Source organism: Aquila chrysaetos, chromosome 5 (genome assembly GCF_900496995.4).
Source record: "Aquila chrysaetos chrysaetos chromosome 5, bAquChr1.4, whole genome shotgun sequence".
Classification (NCBI taxonomy): domain Eukaryota; kingdom Metazoa; phylum Chordata; class Aves; order Accipitriformes; family Accipitridae; genus Aquila; species Aquila chrysaetos.
Genome location: NC_044008.1, coordinates 44302729 through 44325052, shown reverse-complemented (window position 1 = coordinate 44325052; position 22324 = coordinate 44302729). Strand labels below are relative to the sequence as shown.

Sequence of the window (22324 nt, the reverse complement as noted above, 5' to 3'; positions counted from 1 at the left end):
AACTTGGAAAGCTGTAATTGCTTCTACTTGCAAAGCAAATCCAATGCTGGTTCACAAAGTAGCTCTTCTAATATAAAGTTGTAAATTTTGCTCAGAGCTGTTGTGGACTGGAGTGTGAACCCAGGCTTTGAAATTGAGAGCAGAGTGTTTTTGACCTCTTTTCTAGGAGCAAGGAAGGAAAATACTCAAATTCAGAGGAGCTGAATGCTAAATCAAGGGGAAGAGAAAGGCAGAGGACTAGGACGGGAAGGAGGAATTAAAATCTGAGCCTGGCAACATGAGGGAGACTGAGATCAAAAGCTGTTGAGAAGAACAGGACCTAGATGAGCAGAGAGGAGTGAATTAAAAGCATGTCAGTAAGAAATCACACAATGGAATCTCTGATTTTTCAGTGTGATTTTTAAATATAGTGCCATAAGCACCACAACTAATTAATCCTGACTTAAAATAGATTTGTATCTTTGGTTTGAATGACTTCAGTGAAGAAAGTGTGAGCTGTAAATAATCTTTTCCTGTAATTGGGACATAGTTAAGTTTTCTTTGTCTCTTCCCTTCCTCTTCTCCCCTTCACTGAGGGCTAGTCTATAAAGCAGTAACATGGCTATACTGCTCTGGCAACCAAACTAGATCAACTGTCTCTGCATACTACTGCAGTGTGACTGTAGTTATACCAAAAGTCTGTGAGACAGTATCTACAAATGAGGTTAGTGTATTTATTGATAACTATTCCAGTTTACATCAACTTCAAAGAAGATTTAAAATACATTTCTATTTCTGTCAAAGCTGCTTCTGTTTGTTAGTTATTCCAAGCAGATTCTCAGAGTAGTTAAACCTGAATGATTTTTTTTTTTTTTTGGTAGTAAATTCTCTTTCCTTATTTAAAGATAACAATTTTCCACCAAACCAGGCTAATGAATAGCAGATTTTGGGGCCTTTTCAGTCAGCCAGTAGCTGTCGTTTTTTCATTCCTGCTCCTTCCTTACTTGCTTCCGAGGATATATGTGCCTTTCCTACCCTGGTTCTAGTAACTGTGCCAGTGATCTGTAGGAGACTTCTGGAGAGGAATGTGAGTACTTGCCATTTATCTGGCTACATTCCAGCACCCTATGTGAAATGCATGGCAGAAGCTATGGATCTCTTTTGTGTCTTCTCATGTCGAATTTGGGTCAGTAAGTGTTCAGATGCTCCAAGGAGGGCATTTTTAATTTACTGAATGCTGTTCTTGGACTGGAGACTTCAGTGAAAAGAGCAGCTGAAGACGAATAGGAAAGAATAGGAACAGAACTGCAACTGAACAAGTCTGCTTTAGGCATCCTTAGTCGCATCATGATTGAGCCATTCCCACAAAAGTTGGTTGCAGATCTTTCAAATTTTTTTCTTTCCTCAGCTTCTGGCAGCAGTTAAAGTTTCAGTAGTAGCGGGACAACCACAGTGTTTACTCTTTCTCTTTCATTAGGGTATTTTTATGTTCTGTGTAAATCTTCATTTCCAAATACTTGACGAAATAACCAACAGTATGAGAAACAAATGGGGATTTCTTAGGGTTTTGTTACATGAATTACCTTCATGAATAACATAACTAGGTAAAAATTCTAAATATTTTATACAGATACGCTATATTTAGTGACTAGTTTGGGCTGTACTTGTGCTGGGTTTTGTGTTTTGTTTTGCTGTGAAGATTCAAGTGATCAGATTTTACTGGAGCACTTCTCAGAAAGTAGATTTCAAAGCTATTTGTAAAAGATGCATGTAATTTTAGATGTGCATATGCAGGAAAGTGCCCTAGTGGTGTTTGCGCACTTATTCAGAAAACAGAAGTTATCCGATCAACCACACTTGCACAATCCTGCTTGAACTTTGATATTTGTGATCAGTCTGTGGAAATTAATAGCATACGGTACTTTATTTACTATGCATTAACACAGTGCAATAAATGTTGTTTTCTCCAAAACTCTAACAGTGCAGTTAAACTTAATTTTATTCTTAGGTTGAAGTGCTACAACCTCTGGATGCCATTTCTGGTGGCCTTCTGAGGCCTTTTCTGATGCTATACATGGATCACAAGTGGAGTTTCTCCTAGACAGGGCGTGACTTTGGGTGACTAGAAAGTAGTCTGTCAAATATGATGAGCTTTCCTATCTGAATCCTCTTGATAGATGTTTGTGCCTTGAATCTGAGGCTTTTGACAGTTTTGTTTTCTTTCTAGAATGGGCCTTTTCTGAATCTTTATTAGTTTGGGACACTGTTATTGACTCATTTCCTCTTAGTTAAGCTGTTGGTCTTGCATTTCTCCAGTCTTCCTCTCTATTACCAAGTGTAACTGTTCGGCTTTAGTGCAACTTTTAGTTGCCAAAAAGAAATGCTTTTACGTGTGTGTGAAGTGGGGAAGTCAGAGGTTGGCTGGAAATTCCACCTGTGTCCCCCGAGAGATGTTTTCACAGTGTATGAACTGCTGGTTTAGGCTGTGAATTAATGCCTCTTGTTGGATTGAGATGGGGATCTGGAAAGTGTGGTCTTCAAAGTTTGCAGTTAAAGTGTGTGTAAATTCTGATTACATTCATGTCCCAAATTGCTTTTTGCATGCAGATTAACATAAACATTTAGATTTTTAACAGCACACTGTCTCACCTATTGCTGTTGGTTTGGTTTTTTTTTTTCCTAAGGCTGCCTATTCCCTTCTTTCTTCTTTAGTATATGGAAACAACTGACAGAAAAACCTACCCGCAGTGCCATTTTGTTAGAATGTACCTGACAGAAGAAGGAGAAAAGTGGAGAATTACCCAGTAAAGCTGTGAACTGGGAGATAAAGAAACAACACTTGAGATGAAAGCAGAGCAAGTGAATCAAAGAAATCTTTATAAAGGGGGAGAAAAGGTGTGACAGTGAAGCATCTATTTAGAATGAACATTCTATGTCCCCTTTACACCTTAGCACTTCTTACAGCTTTTCCTTGCCTGGGTCTGTCTGTCTGCATCTCTCTGTTACCCCTTCTACAAAAGCTGCCTGTTCCTGGGCCCAGCTGCCACCAGCTGTCACCCATGTCAGAATCTAGACTCCTCTGTTGAGCATCCATCTGCTAATTAGTTATCCCCAGTGGCAAAATTTTAAAAGACCACAAGCAGCTTTTCCTGAAGAGCAGTTAAACCCTGCTGGGGCATCACACTTGCCCCTTCTTAAACAAGCGCGTCTTAATTACCCTTAAATAGACCCTTCTACTCCCCATCTGCTCCCATTGCATTGTGTTGCCATGGCAGCAGTTAATGCTAGCACAGGACCAGGCAATAGGAAACTGTCACAGTTCCAGTATCATTGCTACTGCTTATAATGAAGAGTATGGTATGGGTGCTACATTTGCCTCTCTTCAGTCCATCAGTAATTCCCCTGTTCTCACATGCTTTCTAAATATATCTGCTAATGGTTCTTCAGTCTCATTTGCTCCTTCTTTTAGAAATGCAGGCTGCATCACATCTGGTCGTGGAATTTTTGGCAGTCTTTGCACAGTCTAATTTCTTCAACTCTTTCTTGGTGTGAGTCTGGTTTCCTTCAGCATTTCTTCTTTCCTCCTTGGTAAATTAGGCTTGGTTTCTGACATCTGCCTTTGTAAGCACTGAGGAAAATAAATTCTTTTTGTTTAGGGATGACCCTATCTGTCTTTCAGTAAAATACTTAGTTCATTCTTTATAAGTCTGCAGTCATCTTTATTGTTCACTTTTTGTTTATAGGCTGGAAACATCACATTATTTACCTTTGCTTCCATAAGTAACTTTCCTTTCAGTGTTGAGTAATTTTTTCACGTTATGGATATTTAAGGCCCTTTCCTGTTCTTCATTTTACCATGTGTAGCTTCTGACCATAAAGCGATAAGGAATGAAAGAATTAACTACCCTTCAACCCTGAGAGTTGGTTATAACTTTATATTTTAGGCATGACTATGGCTAAATGCATTTTACAAGATGAATAAGAAATGTTTGTTTAACCTTATCAGCACAAGAGCATTTTGGGGCATAGATACAAGTATAGAAATGTTAAAAGACTAAAAAATGAGTCACTCATTTTACATAAAAAGGAACAGATCTGGTTGTTAATGTGTATTTTGTAAAACATTTGAGATGTGCAGCAAGATCATATTGTTTACTTTCTTGAGTGATATTTCATGGAAGTACAGGCAGACATGTCAAGTGGAGAAAACTGCTGAAGGAAAGCAAGCTCCTAATTCTCCAAGTAGAGTGAACATTAAATGTAAGATACCTTAAATTTATTATTACTCTTGGTATTACGGCAAGTAAAAGCCTGTACTTCCATTTTTTGCATATGAATGATAATGACCAAAAAAAGGATTTTACCACAAGAACAAACCCATTCACACATCAGAAGCAGTCTCTTAGCTTTTTTTAACCTGTGATTTTTCAGGTGTTTCCTCTTTGCTGATTTCCATGGCATTATGTCCTGGTTTCAGCTGGGACAGAGTTAATTGTCTTCCTAGGAGCTGGTACAGTGCTATGTTTTTGAGGTAGGTATGAGAAGAATGTTGATAACACACTGATGTTTTCAGGTGTTGCTAAGTAATGTTTAGTCTAAAGTCAAGGATTTTTCAGCTTCTGATGCCCAGCCAGCGAGAAGGCTGGAGGGGCACAAGAAGTTGGGAGAGGACACAGCCAGGGCAGCTGACCCAAACTGGCCAAGGGGGTATTCCGTACCGTGGGACGTCACATCTAGTATAGGAACTGGGGGGAGTGGGGGCGGGGGAATCACTGCTCGGGGACTAGCTGGGTGTCGATGAGCGGGTGGTGAGCAATTGCACTGTGCATAATTTGCATATTCCGATCCTTCTATTATTACTGCTGTCATTTTATTAGTGTTATCATTATCATTATTAGTTTCTTCATTTCTATTCTATTAAACTGTTATCTCAACCCACGAGATTTACTTCTTTTCCCGATTTTGTCCCCCATCCCACTGGGTGGTGGGGGGAAATTGAGTGAGCGGCTGCATGGTGCTTAGTTGCTGGCTGGGGTTAAACCACGACACATTACAATATTGAAAGCTGGTTAAGAGAAAAAGCAATTCAGTCTTTTGACTTATTTTGATCTCTCTTCAGCTGCTATGTTTGGTCATCAGCATAGCTTGTTTACTAATACTGTTATCATGTTTGGTCTCCTTGAAGAACAATGTAATTTAAAAGTCAATTTGTTGACATATTTTTATTTCCATTTGAGTTGTAGATGGATTAGTAGATCTCATTTCTTTTAACTTGGCATTTTTTATGAAAATTCAGCCCATCAGAATAATTCAGTGGCTTTATTCTGTTTGAGGAGACCTGCAGTTTAGGGTAGTAAAAGTGACCACAGCATAGACATGTTTTTGAGTGTACTTCTAAATACAGAGATAAATGTATCATGACGTTACCAATCTCTCTTTCTCTCTCTGTTTTGCTGTATGATTTCCAAAAAAAGCTTTATTGTAATATCCACTACTGAAATTTTTAAAAGCTGTAAAGCTATACTGTAACTGCTTGGGTTTTATTTATATTATAATCTGTATAGTCATATCAGCATTTTATGTATGTAGGGATTTGCTTTTTAATATAAATGAGTGACAGCTATCAGGAATCAGTAGGAAAATGTTCATGCTGTCTGGCATAGTACTAGAAAAGTTGGAAATACAGGATAGTATATGTTAATCTGCTATATGTGTAAGAACAACAGTAGAGAATCAGTATTTGCATTTGACTGGAAAAACAAAATATTTGCTTCTTGTTAACAGAGCTTTATTTGCAATAGGAAAACATATACTGGTTTTCTCCATTACTTTTTCAGACAGTAGAGAAAACAGCAAAAACCTGACTACTTTTTGCTAGAATGGTCCTTGCATGTAAAAGTAGATACAACAATAAAAAGGACCTATAGAGAATGGCTCAAGACATTGTATACTTTCTCTAATACTAAAGTGGCAAAAAATTAGAGATGCATAATATAGGCAGTCTATCTGCCCTCCCCCTTTTGTTGTTCCCCTTACCCTGGTAAGTTTTCACTTGTGTATAGACAGAATGGAGGAGCAGTAACTTACTTATGCACAGAGCTAAAGAAATGTATCTGGACATTGACACAGATACACAAACATGTCTGCAGTGCAGTCCACTACAGGGATTGTGTGGCCGGGGAAGGGAGGAGGGAACTCCTGTTAATATAATAGGGCCCAGTGAGCAACTGTGGGTTGGTGTTGCCAGTAGCAAACAGTTCTGCCTCATGTAATCAACATTATAGCCAGTCCCCTCCATTAGGGTTTGTAGAGCAAAACATGTTGGTTAGAGCTTACCTTAGGAAGGTAAGAAAAGCCCCTGTGTTGGACAGGCCACTCCTGGGGTCTAGAGAGTTGAGTGGTCCTAGTGTCACAGTGGAGAAATGAGAAATCTGCCCACGCTGCTGAGTCATGTAGGAAAGGAAGCCTGGGAGGGAGAGCTGGCAATTTGATGCTGCTCTGCAGATCTTAGTCAGTGTAGACCATCCCTCTGCCGATCAGGTCTTTTTTAATGGTCATCAGCTTTTAATTGAACTGTTCTTCAGAACAGGTAAATAGAAATATCTTGTTATGTAATTTCCCATGTCCTGTCAATATAGGATTTTCTTCTATCGTAAACAGTATATGCTATAATAACATAAAAATTAAATTCTGTTTCTATCTAGGAAAAGAAAATTATAATTCGATGTGTTTGTTTTATCCATGTATGTAAAGGCAAAGCTGGTGACTATATGTTTTTCATCCTCTGATTTGGATAACTGGAGTAAAGCTGCATCTGTATGGTATCACTGGAGCTGGCTAGTTGGGCAGCTTGGAAAGTATTTGTTAAACTTTGTCTTTTGTTTTAGAATGGTGAGGAAACAGTAACTTAAGAAATTTATTTTAGATGAGATGAATTGCATTTGAAATGTTTTTATTTAAAAGTAGAATAAATATTTGCATGAACTAATATAAATTATTTTGGGGGGGTGATGGAGTTGGGGATGGATACCTCATTCTTTATACAATCAAAACTCATGTGATTTCAGTTTTGTTTGTGCAACAGATGGAAGGAAATGCACCATTATCCAAAGAGAATCTAATTATCCTGTGCTTGTTGAAGAAAAATACTTTAGTTTCAGTGAGATTTGTTTGCCAGGTGAATTGCAGTTTAGAACCTGAGTTAGACATGCCTGTGATCCGAGTGTTTGGGTTTCCTTACTACAGATGCTATAAAATCTCACAAAACCTTATGGATTCAGTTCTGCCGCAGATATATGAATGAAGGTCTTAGAAATTTTCAAGTTCATATATTGATGGATCTCCATAGAGATGTGTGTGCAATTTTTCTTTAAACAGCCAAAACTATAATGAGGTTATATTAGAATCAAATTTGGAAAAAACGCTGTCCACATTGAAGCCTTGCCTCACAAACTGTCTGATACTGAAAATGCTCAGGTACTGCTGATATAATTTAGCAGATGTGGCTTGCTGACCTTGCTTACCTGACAGAAACCTTCTTCCTTAATGATGAAAGTAAAAGTATTCTGGCGTGATAGCTTTCAGAGACACCACACAATTGTTCATTAATAAGAATAATTGCACATAGTAGTTAATTGCTATTAATGTTTTGGGAAAGACAGATGCAAAATATCTGTGTATTTGACCTTTACAACCTGCTTCTCTCTAATTATGCTACTGCCAGGAAGGGCTGCTCGCATAGCCTTTTGATGCCCGTCCTTGTCAGCAGAACAACATGAGCTTTTATTTCCTCAGGGTATTCTGCTACTGATGTTATGAAAGGTTAATTTATATGGAGTAGCAACATAGCACTGACACTTCCATGGAGGTGAATCCTTCCAGCAATGTGACACTTGCAAAAAGTAATATATTGTTTATATGGAGGACCCTATTAATGCCGTTGCTATGGGAGTATAAATTCAGTCTCATGTAGATTTGTTTTAAAGTTACTAGACCACTCACACTTTTTTTTAATATATTAATTTCTATTTACTGATTTAGCTGGCTATGGATTGGTTTGTTATATACAAAACTAATTGAGAAAAATGTCTTCTTTCCTAATCTAACCATGTTCTGCTATTGTCATGGAACATTTTTGAGAATCAGTATTTTATTAGGTAATTTTAAAAAGTTTCAGTTTTTGCTTCCTCAGAGAATATGTTGGAAGGAAAATTAAACTTGTACGGCTGAGGTAGTTGCAAGTTTTAAATCTGGCTTATGTAGTCAAAATTCTATTCAGAAAGCATTTGTTTGAAGTGTCGATGATCACACTGGATATAAACTCTGTTTTTTCCACCTGATTGTAGAGCTGGAGCAGTCATTTTTGAAGCATTTCAAATTGACAACATTTTGAGTGGCATTAAAATAGGTTAGTGGTGTTTGATTTCTTTCTCTTTCAAAATAATAATTTAGGTACATTTCATGTGCATGGATTTTTTTATTTAGGGAAGCACTGGTGTATAAATGGAAATGTCAGTGACAAAAATTAGACAATACAAACTACTATATAAAACAATTTTTTTGTCAAAAGGACTTCTCGTGACTGCCTGGACACATAGTAAAGATTATCTGATTAATTTTGTTGCAGTATTAACTGCAGATCATTGAAAGATTCTTTTGAGTGCTTGTTTTCATGTAGCAAACTTTGTATGAGGTTCTGTAGTGTACCAGCTGTTACTTCCCCTTGCCCTTTTAATAGAGTATTTGACAAAACTGAACTTGTTCTCTGCTATGAAAATAATTACCAGCAAAGTTTGCTTTGTTAATATTGCTGTTGGAAATGTGATGCATTACTTGAATACTTCAAGAGATAGCTTGAATTTTATCTGCAAAAAAGTAAAGCTTCTCTTCTCGTTCCTCTTTTATATAGTAGCAGCCTGTAGGTCACCGATGTCAAGATCAGTATAAAATGCACTTTTCAAATGAGTGAATGTGAAAAGTATGTCATATTGTCTATTTTAAGTTTGAAATATACTTAATAGTATAATACAGTATATTGGATATATGATATGGATGATGTAATTACATAATTTATATTTTATAATATAATGCTATTTTTTACTTGTGTATGTTTATGTATTTGTATATTTGTTGGAAGCCCTGAAAATTTTGATACTTTGTAGTGAGGGTCAACATGCAGAATCTTAAGAGAATTTGAGGGAACCAATTTCAGCGTGTAAACGTTGCGGGGCCAAAGGGGTGTGTTTGTCACTGATGGAATAGATTGACACAATCAAACACCTTACAGGCCCAAGGTTTCTAGCAGACACACAAAATCTTTTCATTTCAGGAACCTTTGGGGCAAAGGTCTTGAAAGCAAATGGTAAGACTTTTAGTATGAATTTGCATAAAGCAGTGGTAATGGATTTGCCTGATACGTGTTCACGTGGCAAACGGATGCCAAAGCAGTGCACAGAGTATAAGGCTCCCTTTTGGAAAGGATCCTGTTGCAGTGCAGCTGCAAAACCCTTTTACTTTTTGCTTTGTCAGAATTTCTTCAGCTGTTGCAGTTTCTTCTTAGCAAAGAATGGAAAAATAGAAGCAAATATGCCTGAAACCTGCAAGTTAACTTCTGTGGCTGCTCACTGGGGCGGGGGAGAAGGGGACGTGGACAAGAGAGGAATGGATTATTGTTAGGGCGTGAAAAGGGTTTGAAACAGGCTGAAAAGTTTTTTGGATATCACAATTAATTACTGCAGATGTAGATGTAGAAGTGTTTGCTGCCCTGCTAAGAACGGCAGGGAGATGATATAACCAGCAGAGCAACTAATAGAATTATCTGTTTGGACTAAGCTTTTCATTTTCAAGTAGGACTGCAAGTTATCCCGTGCTTCATTCTCAAATTACAGCTCAAGTATTCCATGAGCTGTAAGATTCTGTATAGTAGCTTTTGTTTATGCTTCAGGGGAAAAATGCTTTGGTTACCAAGCTTTCTAGAATTACTCTTTGTTCCTTTTAACGCACTTCAGAAAGGTGTAGATGTTAAAAGTGTTAATTAGAATCAAAATAGCAGAAAATGAATAGATTCCGAAGTATCTAGTTTTGACAAATTTCTACTTAATTAGTGTTTCTGAGCTGAAAGCATGAGGGCTTTATTACTAAATCGGGCCCCCTGTTACACTTCCCTAAAAAATATTAAACTGTAAATTGATACTGCTGTAATACAGCATTACAGAAATAACAAACACATGTTATTGTATGTAGAATATGACAATGCTAAACTCACTGTTGTGTTGCAGTCCTTTAATCTGATCGCACTTGAGGAAATAATCTGTATAGCCATCAGAATTTCCACCTATGCAAAGTGCCTTTACTGACAGGGAATTTCTTGGAGGTATTGAATGGAATACTCTTACTATGAGATATTAGAGGAGATTTGTTTTGATATAAATAGATCTTTCCCTGTATCTGTCACTGTACTCCTGTATACAGAGACAAACAAGTTTGTGTTTTGCATTCCAGGGTTCTTGAAAAGCCTGGAAAGCAACTACCAAATCCCTAACTTTATTGTTGTTGTTGTTATTTACTAGACAGTGATACAGAAACTACAACTTCTGGTCTTTAAACAGATATTGTTCTTTGCGATGCAGATCCTACTGGAAACACATCGTGCCCCTTTCTGTTCTGCGCTGTGCTCTTGTCGACAGCTTTCAGATAATTATTTTGAAGATATGGCTTGCTGACTCTTGGTTGAAGCTAATTGCTACTCTAACAATAAATAAAATAGAGCAGGAGAGAGGCATAATTTTTTCTTGTAAATTAAAAACAGTAGCATCTATTATAATCTCAAATAGCATAATTTTTGAAGTTCTAGTTAGGTTTTTCCACAGAAAATTTTTACGAAGAAATATAGAAATGAAGATACAGCCGAACAACTAGTAAAAAATTAATGAAATTACAAGATCTATTCAAATGAAAATAAGTTAATAGGACCATAAAATGGTCAATAAAATCATGTAGACCAATTTTAATTTTAGAAGTTTTAATCTGAAACATTTAGCCTTGAGATTAGAAATAGTTGCATGTATTTTAATATTTATACCAAGGTTTCAGCTTTCTCTTAAAAAGTTAAATAGCCTCATTAGACCTAGTCAAAAGGAATTTTATCTGGAGGAAATGTAATTTAATTTAATAATGACTGGAATGGTTTTATATATTTTAGGATAAAACAGAATATAATTTATGGTTCTTAACATAAAAGCATTAAAATCTTTAACCTGATGCTGTGCCACACAGCAGGAAATATTTCTGCCTGTTTAACATAAAACATTGCTTTAGACCTAGAGAAAATATTTTTGTTCAAACCTTTATTTTAATTTAGGCAAAGGACATGGAATGCTGAATTAAACAGATCTGAAATGCCAACACTTTTTCATTACAGTCTTTTCTTGGCAAGTGTTGAGAAATAATTCTGAAAGTGATATAATTGAATCATGAAACAAAAGAATGTCTGTTGTGAGGCAAATAATAGGAAGCGAAATTTTGTTGTTTCTTGTGTACCTGCAAACCATGAGTCAACAGTGTTGGTTTGTTTGCCATTTCTGTGTAGTAAGTTTTTTTTAATGGCTCATTTTAAAATGATGTGTGAGTTATCTATTTAATTCTATAATCTGTAATTAAATGAAGTCTGAGTTTTATCTTCTGATATTTCTGTGTTGTATACTTTATAGCTGAATAAATTACAAGGGCAGAAGGGATCAGTAAAATCATGTACTATGACCTCTTAAAATAACAGCCCAAACAACCTTGATCACGAACTGCAAAACTTCCTTTGGAGTTGTGGCATATAGTCCAAATTTTTTTTTTTTTTTAATATTTAAAAAAAATGCTATCTGGTATTGCCTTTGTGATGAACACTCCATCCTGCTCATAGATACAGTATTCCAATGGTTAATAAATCTTACTAAAAATCAATACCTTAGTTTAAAAGTGTGTAGTTTGGGCTTCCCAGTATTACTAGCTACTTATGCTTCTTTTTACTTAGTTGAAGAGCTGCACTTTGTTTTTTGTTCGTGGTAGGACCTTGTGTTGGCCAGGCATTTGAGGTAGAGCTGTCTAGGCATTCTACTACAGTGAATCGGGTAGGGAAGATCAATGTGCTTTTAAAGCCAGTTTTTCTTGGAATATAAACTATAATACTTTTATAATGGAACTAGAGAAGAGAGGATAGGAATTTTTAAAGAGTTTTTATATGGATCTTCTCAGAATCCAGATAGCTTTGTGAAGAATCCTTGCTAGTTTGCTTTCCTCAGTAATTTTCCAAGTGGCAGCACACCGCTCTGTTTTTCTCTGTCAGGTTCCTAACATGGTTTCTTCTGTCCTCTGTGCAACCTGGCTGCTACTGCCTGCTCTGCCTGCTCCTCGAGCTCTGCTCCATGCAGAGACCCTCTGGCCCACATCTTGCAGTCCCAGCAATTTTCCCTGCCTTGAGTAAGCCCAGTTGCTCAGTAAGAGGGGGCTCATCTGGGACAGACTCCGCTTCAGGCTCCACTTAACACAAGTGCTTCTTAATGCACATAGCACCACACTGAACAGAAGTAAGAGACAGTGCCCATCAAGTCTTTTAGTCTATAGATTCTGTGATTTAAGAGATTTTTTTTTTCCATCTTAGATTTATTACAGAAGCAGGCAAAATTTGAGTGTATTTATTCTGAACTCTTTTCCTGGATGAATGATTTGAGAATACAGAAAACAATGGGATCAGATATATTGAAATATAAAAATATCCATTAGATAATTTAGATAATAATAATAGTAATAACTTAAATTATCGTAATAATATCAACAACAAAATATAATTACTACTACTTGATTTAATGCGAAGTAATCCTGTATTCTTAAGGTCATATGTTGCTAAATTTTTGAGTTTCTGCAAAGTTTTTGAAGGGACCATTGGGAGAGAGTATATATACGGACTATTATCTGTTACTTAGTATAACAGATCTTAAAACTTCATCATACTTATTATTAGGGGTGTGATTATTTAAGGAAATAGGCAAGAAGAAATGTTAGTCTGAAATAAGATAAGGTATGATTTATAGTGCTTCAGCAACTCACATAAGTTTTCCATGAGCACACTATTAGCCATAAAAATGTTATTTACCTCTTGGTGAAATGAGATGAGCTGCTTGTCTGCATTGCGGGGAAAGAGAATGCGCATGTGTTTATTGTGGAGAAGCTGACTTCACAGAAAAGTCAGAAATCTTCATATTAAATTCAGTGTCTAGCTGATCCAACAGGTAGCTTGTGTCTGTACCCCAGATAATCTTGCATTAACTTAGTACTGGCACAGTTGCTGATCTCACCACTTCATAATGCTTGGTGCTCATAAATTTTCAGTTTTGCTTCTGCTTGTGTCCTTCTGCATCTCTGTCAGGGAAACTATAAATTCTGTAGAATAAATGATAATAAATGTTACTACGTGTAGACCACGTCAGCTAAAGCTTTGTGAGCAAAATACCATGCTGCAAGTTTTTAATCTACTTATGCAGTAGTTTACAGAGACACGCATATTTGCCTCTGGCTAGTCTTGCTGCTTCACAAATCATAAATGTGTGTATTAAAATGTATATATTTTAAACCACATTAAATATGCATATATATTTAATGTGGTTGGAAAAAGTCTTTAGTATCTAATGTCAAATTACAGTGTCTCAAAAACCTTGCTTTCTACAAAATATTTCAATAATGTGAAAAAAAAAAAGTTCATTCAAGGATGACTTTATGACCTTTCAGAGAACTACAGGACAGGAATTAACAGGAAAAAGACACATAGACACAGTATTACAAGTGCAGAGGATTGGCAGGTTTGCAGAAGCAAACTTAACATGTCAATTCCTGATTTTTCCCAAAGTGCACTACACAGTAGTGTTGAGTAGTGTTTCATCAGCACAGAAGGTAACATTTTCTAAGTGTTAGTGTCTTTACTATCAAACCACTGAAAACCATAAGGGGAAGTAGCGATTGAAATGCCAGCAATGAAAATAAAGTCTTGTTTTGTATAGATCTCCAAAAAGAAAGTATGAGGAATGAAATAAAAGCTTGCTTTCACAAATATGGTTTCATCTGATACAATATTTACATCACTTTTGAAGGACTTTAATTACTTTGCATATAGAGACTTTTTCCTTCTTGTAGTAGTAAGTAATTCTTCAAACAGTATTTAATGGGTGCTGCTCTTTTTTACTGTGTTCCTGATTTATTCATATGCAGTAGTTATTTTGCTTTACACATTTGCCTGTTTTCTTCCATATAGCAGGCATAAAGGTATGTGCACCCCCTTGGTACTGAAAATGTAGGGATGCAACATATTTGATGTAATTGCTTATGGCTAAAGTTTTCAGTGAGTCAGCTTTCACACAGTTGTGTTTGATGTGAAGTTGTGCCTTTTTTTGACATTCAGTTCAAAATGAAAGCGCAAGCTACTCCTGGGAAGACGGCTCATTCTGGAATGGGTTATTCATCCTTGAAACTTTTTCTTCAAACACTTTAAGGGGCTTTGTAACAGAAAAAATGCTCTATATGTGCTTTAGTCAACAAAACAGATGGGTGTTTGCCTATAAGAAGCAGTACAGTAAGATTCAACACGTCGCCGAAAGAAACTTTTGAAGCTCACCGAACTCAAGCTCACAAGGCTGGACCTGCAGAAGTCTGAAGGAGCTCTTGATTTATGTATTCTGGTACATAAATTCTTGATTCATACATTTTGCAAATTAGTTAATACAGTCAGATGCACGAAGGTACTTATGAAGTTATATGGTCTCCAAGTTCTCACTTCACAACTATGGAAAAGGCATTCAGTTGAAGTAGCTTGCCTGAGGCCAAACAGCTGGTCATTAGCAGAGCCAGAGTTAGGAGACTGACCTGCTACCCTGTGATATCTGTTTGTTCCTCTGGAGTTATTTCCTTCCAGTGCTGCTTTGTACTTGAGTGTTGCTGTATCAAATATATGTGTGCTAGGTATCCTGTGTATGACTTACTGCTAGTGGGGTAAATGCTACAGAGGAGGACTTAAAAGTTGAATTATGATAAATGCTGTATGATGGAGAAATTAAATACTTGGCATTCAGTAATACACATAAAATGCTGGGTGTTATTAGGAAAGAAATACAGAACAAGCCATAATATCTTGTTATGTATGTCACAGTTTAAACCCACGTATTGAATGCTGTGTGTAGTTCCAATTACCTCATTGGAAAAGCGTAGGGGAAAGGTGACAGGAATAGTGATAGGTATGATGACTCTTTGTCTTGAATAAGACAGATCCAATTTTACAAAAGGCATTACTGGCCTGGAAGGGGTCAATAGGGCATAATTATTTTTCGTAGCAAAAGGTGGCAACAAATGAAATGGCAAGTTTTATAACGAAGGAAGTATTTTTTGAGATGGCTCATAATGAGATCATGGAATCTGTTGTAAGGAAGCTAGTTGTCCTGGTTTTTGCTGGGACAGAGTTATTTTTCTTCCTAGTAGCTGGTATAGTGTTATGTTTTGGATTCAATATGAGAAGAATGTTGGTAACACACTGATGTTTTCAGTTGTTGCTAAAGTAGTGTTTAGACTAAGTCAAAGATTTTTTAGCTTCTCGTGCCCAGCCAGCAAGAAGGCTGGAAGGGCACAAGCAGTTGGGAGGGGACACAGCCAGGACAGCTGACCCAAACTGGCCAAAGGGATATTCCATACCATGTGATGTCATGCCCAGTGTATAAACCAGGGTGGAGTTGGGGCTGTGGGGGTGGGTTGCTGCTCGGATACTAACTGGGCATCAGTCAGTCGGTGGTGAGCAACTGCATAGTACATCAGTTGTTTTGTATATTCCAATCCTTTTATTACTATTATTGTCATTTTATTATTGTTATTATTATCATTATTATTTTCTTCCTTTTTGTCCTATTAAACTGTTCTTACCTCAACCCACGAGTTTTACTTTTTTTCCCCAATTCTCTCCTCCATCCCACCGGGTGGGGGTGAAATGAGTGAGTGGCTGCGTGGTGCTGAGTTGCTGGCTGCAGTTAAACCATGACACTCATTTAACCATTTTTTATCTAAACTTCATGCCTACAGTTTTGAAGCATCACTTCAGGCACTGGTTATGAGGAAAACATTACTCTACCCACATAGGAGTTAGCATTTCCAAAGTGCACGCTAACTTGTTACATCCCTAGCTGAAAGATTTAGATGTGCTCCTCTCTCTCTCTCTCGGCATCAATGAATTTTGGACCATGTCAAGTCCTCGTATGAGACCACTGGGTAGATACTAATCCAGTGTGCAGTGTTAACTGTGCTGGGTCTTAATGTGTATCAGTATTGTTATTGACAAATGCTTTCTTCCTTGACACCCGCAGAAAATTGTCATTTGAGATGCTATTCAGGTTTTTATCTAGCACAATCTTTACAGAGAGCTGTGGGGATTAGGCTTCTGTTGGTGAAATTGTCCTGTGACTTCACTTGGAGGACTCTGATGATCATCTCTGGGTAATTCATGGTAATAGAGGAGGGTAGTATTTAGAATTATCTAGAAAGTGAATATTAATAAAATGGAGAAGAAACCAGAGTTACTTACCAGTAGTTAAGAGTTCAGGAAGAGTTCTCTGTATGTATTCAGCCTCTACCTCCATTCTTTTGTAGTTTGGACTTCTTTGATTTCTTGCTTGAAAGGAAACAATATGGTATGGTCTTTGTGCAAATATGGAACAAAGAAGAAGGGCCAGTTAATGAACTGGAATATAGATATTCATTAGGCACAAAAGTTTTGGCCTTGAATGGTTGTAATACGTGATTACACACTGTATGAGTATGCGAATGCCACATATTGGTCATAATCTTAGTTTTTTTAAGAATTTCGCTCCTTCAGTCTTAATTATGTATTACATGTCAGATGCATACTCCACACTTTCAGTGACTTATTTGATCTTAAAGCTTTGACCAGTTTCATATTTGGCAAATTTATTTCTAAAATTTGTGAGCAGAATTTTTGGTATATTAGCAGTATTAATTCAGAAGATTACATAGCAATGTAGAGGAATGCATTGGCACTTACATAATGCTTTGATATACTTACAGTTAGCATGGACGTTTTTGGAGTATTTCCTGGTTATAGAAATTTAATAATGGCTGTTAGTTTTTCTTAAGGTTATAATATGATGCACTTAATTGAATATTTAACTGATGGTTACATTCAGACATCGTGAGGGCTGTATCTTTGCAAGTATTAATTTTGCAGTTGGGAGTCCTTAGGTATTTGTTTTACTAGGAGTTTTAACTTTTTTTTTTTTTTTTTTTTTTTAAGAATGTGGATAATACTGAATTGTCATTGTAATGGAATTTGAAGTTCTTCAGTTAGTAAATTTTTCTCCTTTTGCGTAAGAAACGCTGTCTTCTCAAACTTACTTCGTTAGAGTAGTAGTAGCATACTATGGCTTCTCCAGTATGTTTTTTGCTTTGATGTACAACTTCAATGAATTTTACTTTTTGGTAGAAAGCTGTGCGTTGGCAGAAAATCTAAAATGTTAATGTCTTCTGTTGCAAGTCACGAACTGCAGTGTATACTAGAGTTGGTTGTTCTTTTATTTCTCCCCTTTTTCCCTCCTAACACTTCAAGAAACAAATTGTGAAAGACACAGTAAAAGTAAGGGCAAAAAGGTGGTTTAAGCCAACTATCTCAAGGATTAAAGATTGCACTTCTGCAGGTAATACAGTTTTAACTGTGCCTTTGGGAAATAAGATGAAAGGAATTCTAAAGCTTATGGTAAAAACAGAAGAGAATAAATTACTTGAGGTCCATTGTGGAGAAAAAAAGCAACATTAAGAGACAAAAATGAAAGTGATGAAAAAGGATGGAGGGAGAGAATATATCAGGTTCTCTAAATCCCTTTGATTTTTTTGGTAGCATCCATAAAATTAAGATGATCTACTTTGGGACATTCTGAAGGCAGGTGTATGGTTGTATCTACATTTAAGAAATGTGCAGAAAAAAACTTCACAAATAATCTCACTGAGAATACTAATAATTTTCTAAAAGGTGCTAATTTTCAGATTTCTATAGTCATACTGCCTGCTATTCTTAAAAGTTGCCTTAAAAATGAGCTATATTTTGAACACAATAAAATGCCAAAATGTGTTGATCTGTAACCATACATGGTTTTGTACAGTATCACTATTTGAGTAGAAACTTTATTACAGTAAAAAATGTTACATTATGAGAAATAATAAGGAATCTCAAAGTTTTCAGAGGAGACAGGAACATCTGAGAGCTGCCATTGTGTGTGTATTCACAGTGCAAGAAGACGTTTGTATTGAAAAGGTTCATTATCCTTCACCTTTTTCAACTGTCCCATGTTATGACAAAAACAATTCTCAGACAAAAAAATAAAAGCTTTAAACCACAGTTATAGGTAAGAGAAGCTTATGATACATTAAAAGAAATTTGCAGACATGCTCCAATCAAAGCATTATTCATTTTTACAGAAATTTAGTTCTGCACGGATATGGAAGTGTGGATTTAGGGCTGCCAACCTCTCTTTGCCCTAGAATCTTCAGACTTTCCACATCCCAGATCTTGTGAATGGCTGTGTATAAACCTATGTTCCAGTATTTTTCTAAAGAAACGGCATTTATAAAGTCTCTTTCATTGTCTGCTGTTCCTCCCTGGTAATGTTGGAGCAGACAGAACAATTTCAACCAAATCTGACAGAAGAATATAGGTTTTAAAGAGAGAAAAATCCTTGAAGTATAGATAATATTGGTAACTGAGTAGAGGATATAACCGGAATGAGTGTTCCCACTAAGGGAAAGACTAACATGACTATTTGGTCAGCTAACTGATCTGCCAAGCACACCCACGTTGGTCGGACAGCACATGCAGTTTGCAACTAGTCACAGACCTGTGGTGTTTCTTGTATGGTGGCAGATAGCTGGACAATGGAAAGATAGAAGGAGAAGGAACTTGAGACTCTTTGAGAGGTGATAAGAAAACATAGGAGAATGCAGTGTGAATAAGAAATGTGGTTGAAACAAAACATCATAGGAAACCAGGCTTCATTTGTTACAGTACTCATAGAATAACTGGTTTATTTTTAGGACTGTTTTTCCATATTGTCCTTCAGAAGTTAAGGTTTCTTACAAATACAATTTTAAGTATAGCTGTAGTGATCATCACAAAAAAGTTTTTGACCATGACTGAACGTTTTAATATTAATTGTTTTTAAAGAGACATTTTACTTTCCTTTTAACCACCAGTCCTAAGGTCACTGATGAGAATAGAGAAGGTACCATAAATGGCCTATGTCAGCATTTTTAGACTCTGTGGTGAACTTCTGGCAACATACAATTGCAAGCCATTTTTAGTCTTTTCTACCCAAAATCCAAGTGTAGTATAGGTGGGTAGAAGTTCTTTTGTCATTGCAGCAGATTTAAGACACCGTAGTGCCTTTTAATCAAGCTCAGTTATGATGCAAGGACCGTCTCCCACAAAGATCATATTCCATCTTTCTGCTTCTTGAGCACTTAAGTAGTTGCTCAAGTAAGAATAAAGTTGGCATAAATTACTTTTGTCATGGAAGTATTAGAGCTTCTGCAATATTTTTCTGGTATATAATTACAAGTGGATGGGAAGGGAGAAGAAAGAAAATTAGAACCGTATATGGTTCTGAAATGCAATTTTTTTTTTTTTCCAGGATATCTCCCTTTATTGAGTTGTCAGTAAAAATATTTTCTTGAGTCTAGGACAATAAGAAACTAATAAGGAAAACAAAATTAATTTCTATGGTGATGTACAAATGGATTACCTCACATACTACTCTGTCTAGAAAGTATGGTGGGGAACTACCCTATCTTATAGATGACTTTTAAATTAACACTTCATATCTCAGAAGCATCCAGACACCAGTGTAGATGCAGGTTTCATACAGCTTCAGACTGTCGGGCAGTATGGTGGCTTTTAAATGTTCTCTCTCCATATTCAAATGTGCATTTCATAGAATTGATCAGTTAAAAATATGTCCTTATCATATCTCTGTGAGGGTTTTTGGTATTAAAGTACTAAGTTCATTTCTGTTGTTGAAAAGGCATGAATGACCAGTATTGGAATAATTAAGGTACCAAGAAGATAGTTGTTTATTTGTATTTTTGTTCTATAAAATGCAAATGCAATGCATATTCATAGTTGTACTTTAGATCTTTTTGTGGGGTGTTTCTCCATTTTGCCTAACTGCCTAACTTTTTCAGTATTGCTGCTGGAAATTCTTCCTCCCTGAAAGAGATTGCACTGTGAAAGTATTGAATAGTGTCCTAAAGCATAATATAATCCTCAGTGTTTGTTCTCTTGCAGTATGATTAACAATCATTTTGACACTGATTTAATCTGTGTATTAGTGTCAAACGAGTGAGTGAGTTTTAGGGAATATAGCTGTCTATATTTTTTCATATTTTATTGCTCAGACTATGGTGACTGAAAAATATGAGGCAGACTTGTGACACTGATAGGAGAAATGTTCTTCTGATGGTATATGCAGTCTGTAAAATAACAACTATATTTACATATTTTCATATTATTTATTAAATACACAGGCATTCTTAGATTTGTGTCCTCTTAAGAGAGAACGTTGCAGAAAATTCTGCTGACATGACTAGAAAGCGATGTTTGCAGAAGTTCTTTCCTCATCTTTAGTATAGTCCAGTGAATACGTTTTCCAAATTACACTTTAAATATTTTTTTTAATCAGTTATCAAAAATAGCATTGTGTCAGAAACATGAAAAACGAATAAAAATGATTGGAGTAGGAAAGATAAGTGGTAATTGCACTGTATTTTCAAACATTTTCGGTCTATCCAGGCCTCTTTAGTCTTAATGATTTCCATGGTACTCTATTTTTAGAGGCATGTTTACAAATTTTACTAAAGATAGGACTACAAATAACTTCCTTTATAATGGAAAGATAACATAACTTGTTAAAGTCAGGGCTTAAATAATTTTTTTTTCTTTCAGTATGGAAGGTCCCTTATTACAGGCCATCCCTTGTAAAGGCATGGTGAGAACTGAATTTTCATTCTGTGCAGATGTGTATGGTGTGGCCTCTTACTAAGTGTGCATGTTGGGACTGCAATGATTAAAACTCATTCTTGATATACTCTGTATATTTATACTTAAAACAGTTTTCAGAAATGTGTAATTCAATTAAAACCAATTTCTGGAATATTTGAGTGGGTTAATTCCTTGCCAAATTTCAGTTTGCTTTCTTTAGCTAATGCCTATCCTACAGTATCCCTTAGTATTTTGCAAAATCTTTTGCATCAGTTTGATGTTGCAGAAATAATCAAGGCTCATCAGAGCATTTGTGATAATTAAACCTTTTTCTTTTGATTGGGATCATGCTTTCTCGTAATCCTTGTTTGCTGGAGAGGTCAGGTCAGAAAAGAATTTACAGAGGAATGCATATGTTCATTACAGTCAAATTGATAGCACTAGGACAGAGGCTGCTAACTGCCTGCTTCTTAGAATCCCAGAATGTAGTAATTCTATTTGTAGACTCGTGCATGGCAAGTGCTCTTTCTTAGTCATCCATTTCAAGTAATTCAGAAGCAGAGGTTATCCTGAATACCCAATGTATGGTTCCCTTTTTCTAAGGACACAGAAATGACTGAAAGGCAAAGTTTCCCCTGTTCTTTGTTTCAAAAGTAATTCACCTTTGAATAAATTAGATATTCATTCTACTAAAGAACATAAAAAAGTCCTCTGCAATCCTGCATGTCTTTTCTTTTATTTATGCTTTGTTCAGTGATCTGATCAGTCAGATGAAGACCTGTTGTGGTTTAATCCCAGCCAGCAACTAAGCACCAAGCAGCCACTCGTTCGCTCCTCCCCCCAGCCCCGGTGGGATGGGGAGGAGAATTGAAAACAAGTAAAACTTGTGGGTTGAGATAAGAACAGTTTAATAGGGAAAGTGAAAGCCACGCATGCAAGCAAAGCAAAACAAAACAAGGAGTTCATTCACCACTTCCCATGGGCAGGCAGGTGTTCAGCCATCCCCAGGAAAGCAGGGCTCCATCACACGTAACGGTTACTTGGGAAGACAAACGCCATCACTCCAAGCGTCCCCCCTTCCTCCTTCTTCCCCAGCTTTATATGCTGAGCATGACGTCCTGTGGTCTGGAATATCCCTTTGGTCGGTTGGGGTCAGCAGTCCTGGCTGTGTCCCCTCCCAACTTCTTGTGCCCCCCCAGCCTGCTTGCTGGTGGGGTGGGGTGAGAAGCAGAAAAGGGCTTGGCTCTGTGTAAGCCCTGCTCAGCAGTAAGGAAAACATCCCTGTAT

General features: G+C 36.6%; 1 protein-coding gene across 8 annotated transcripts in view; it reads left to right on the top strand.

Moving 5' to 3' along the window:
* FAM189A1 (family with sequence similarity 189 member A1) overlaps positions 1-22324 on the top strand; it is a 180077-nt gene that overhangs the window by 77161 nt on the left and 80592 nt on the right. Inside the window, exons 1-2 of one of the 8 annotated variants that reach the window (XM_030015732.2) lie at positions 10635-10638; positions 17759-17764. The exons of the other annotated variants lie outside the window; for them this stretch is intronic. Of the exons in view, the coding sequence (XP_029871592.1) occupies positions 17762-17764 (3 nt within the window). The 5' untranslated portion in view covers positions 10635-10638; positions 17759-17761. Of the gene's footprint in view, positions 1-10634; positions 10639-17758; positions 17765-22324 lie in introns of those variants that run through there. 8 annotated transcript variants of the gene reach the window in all.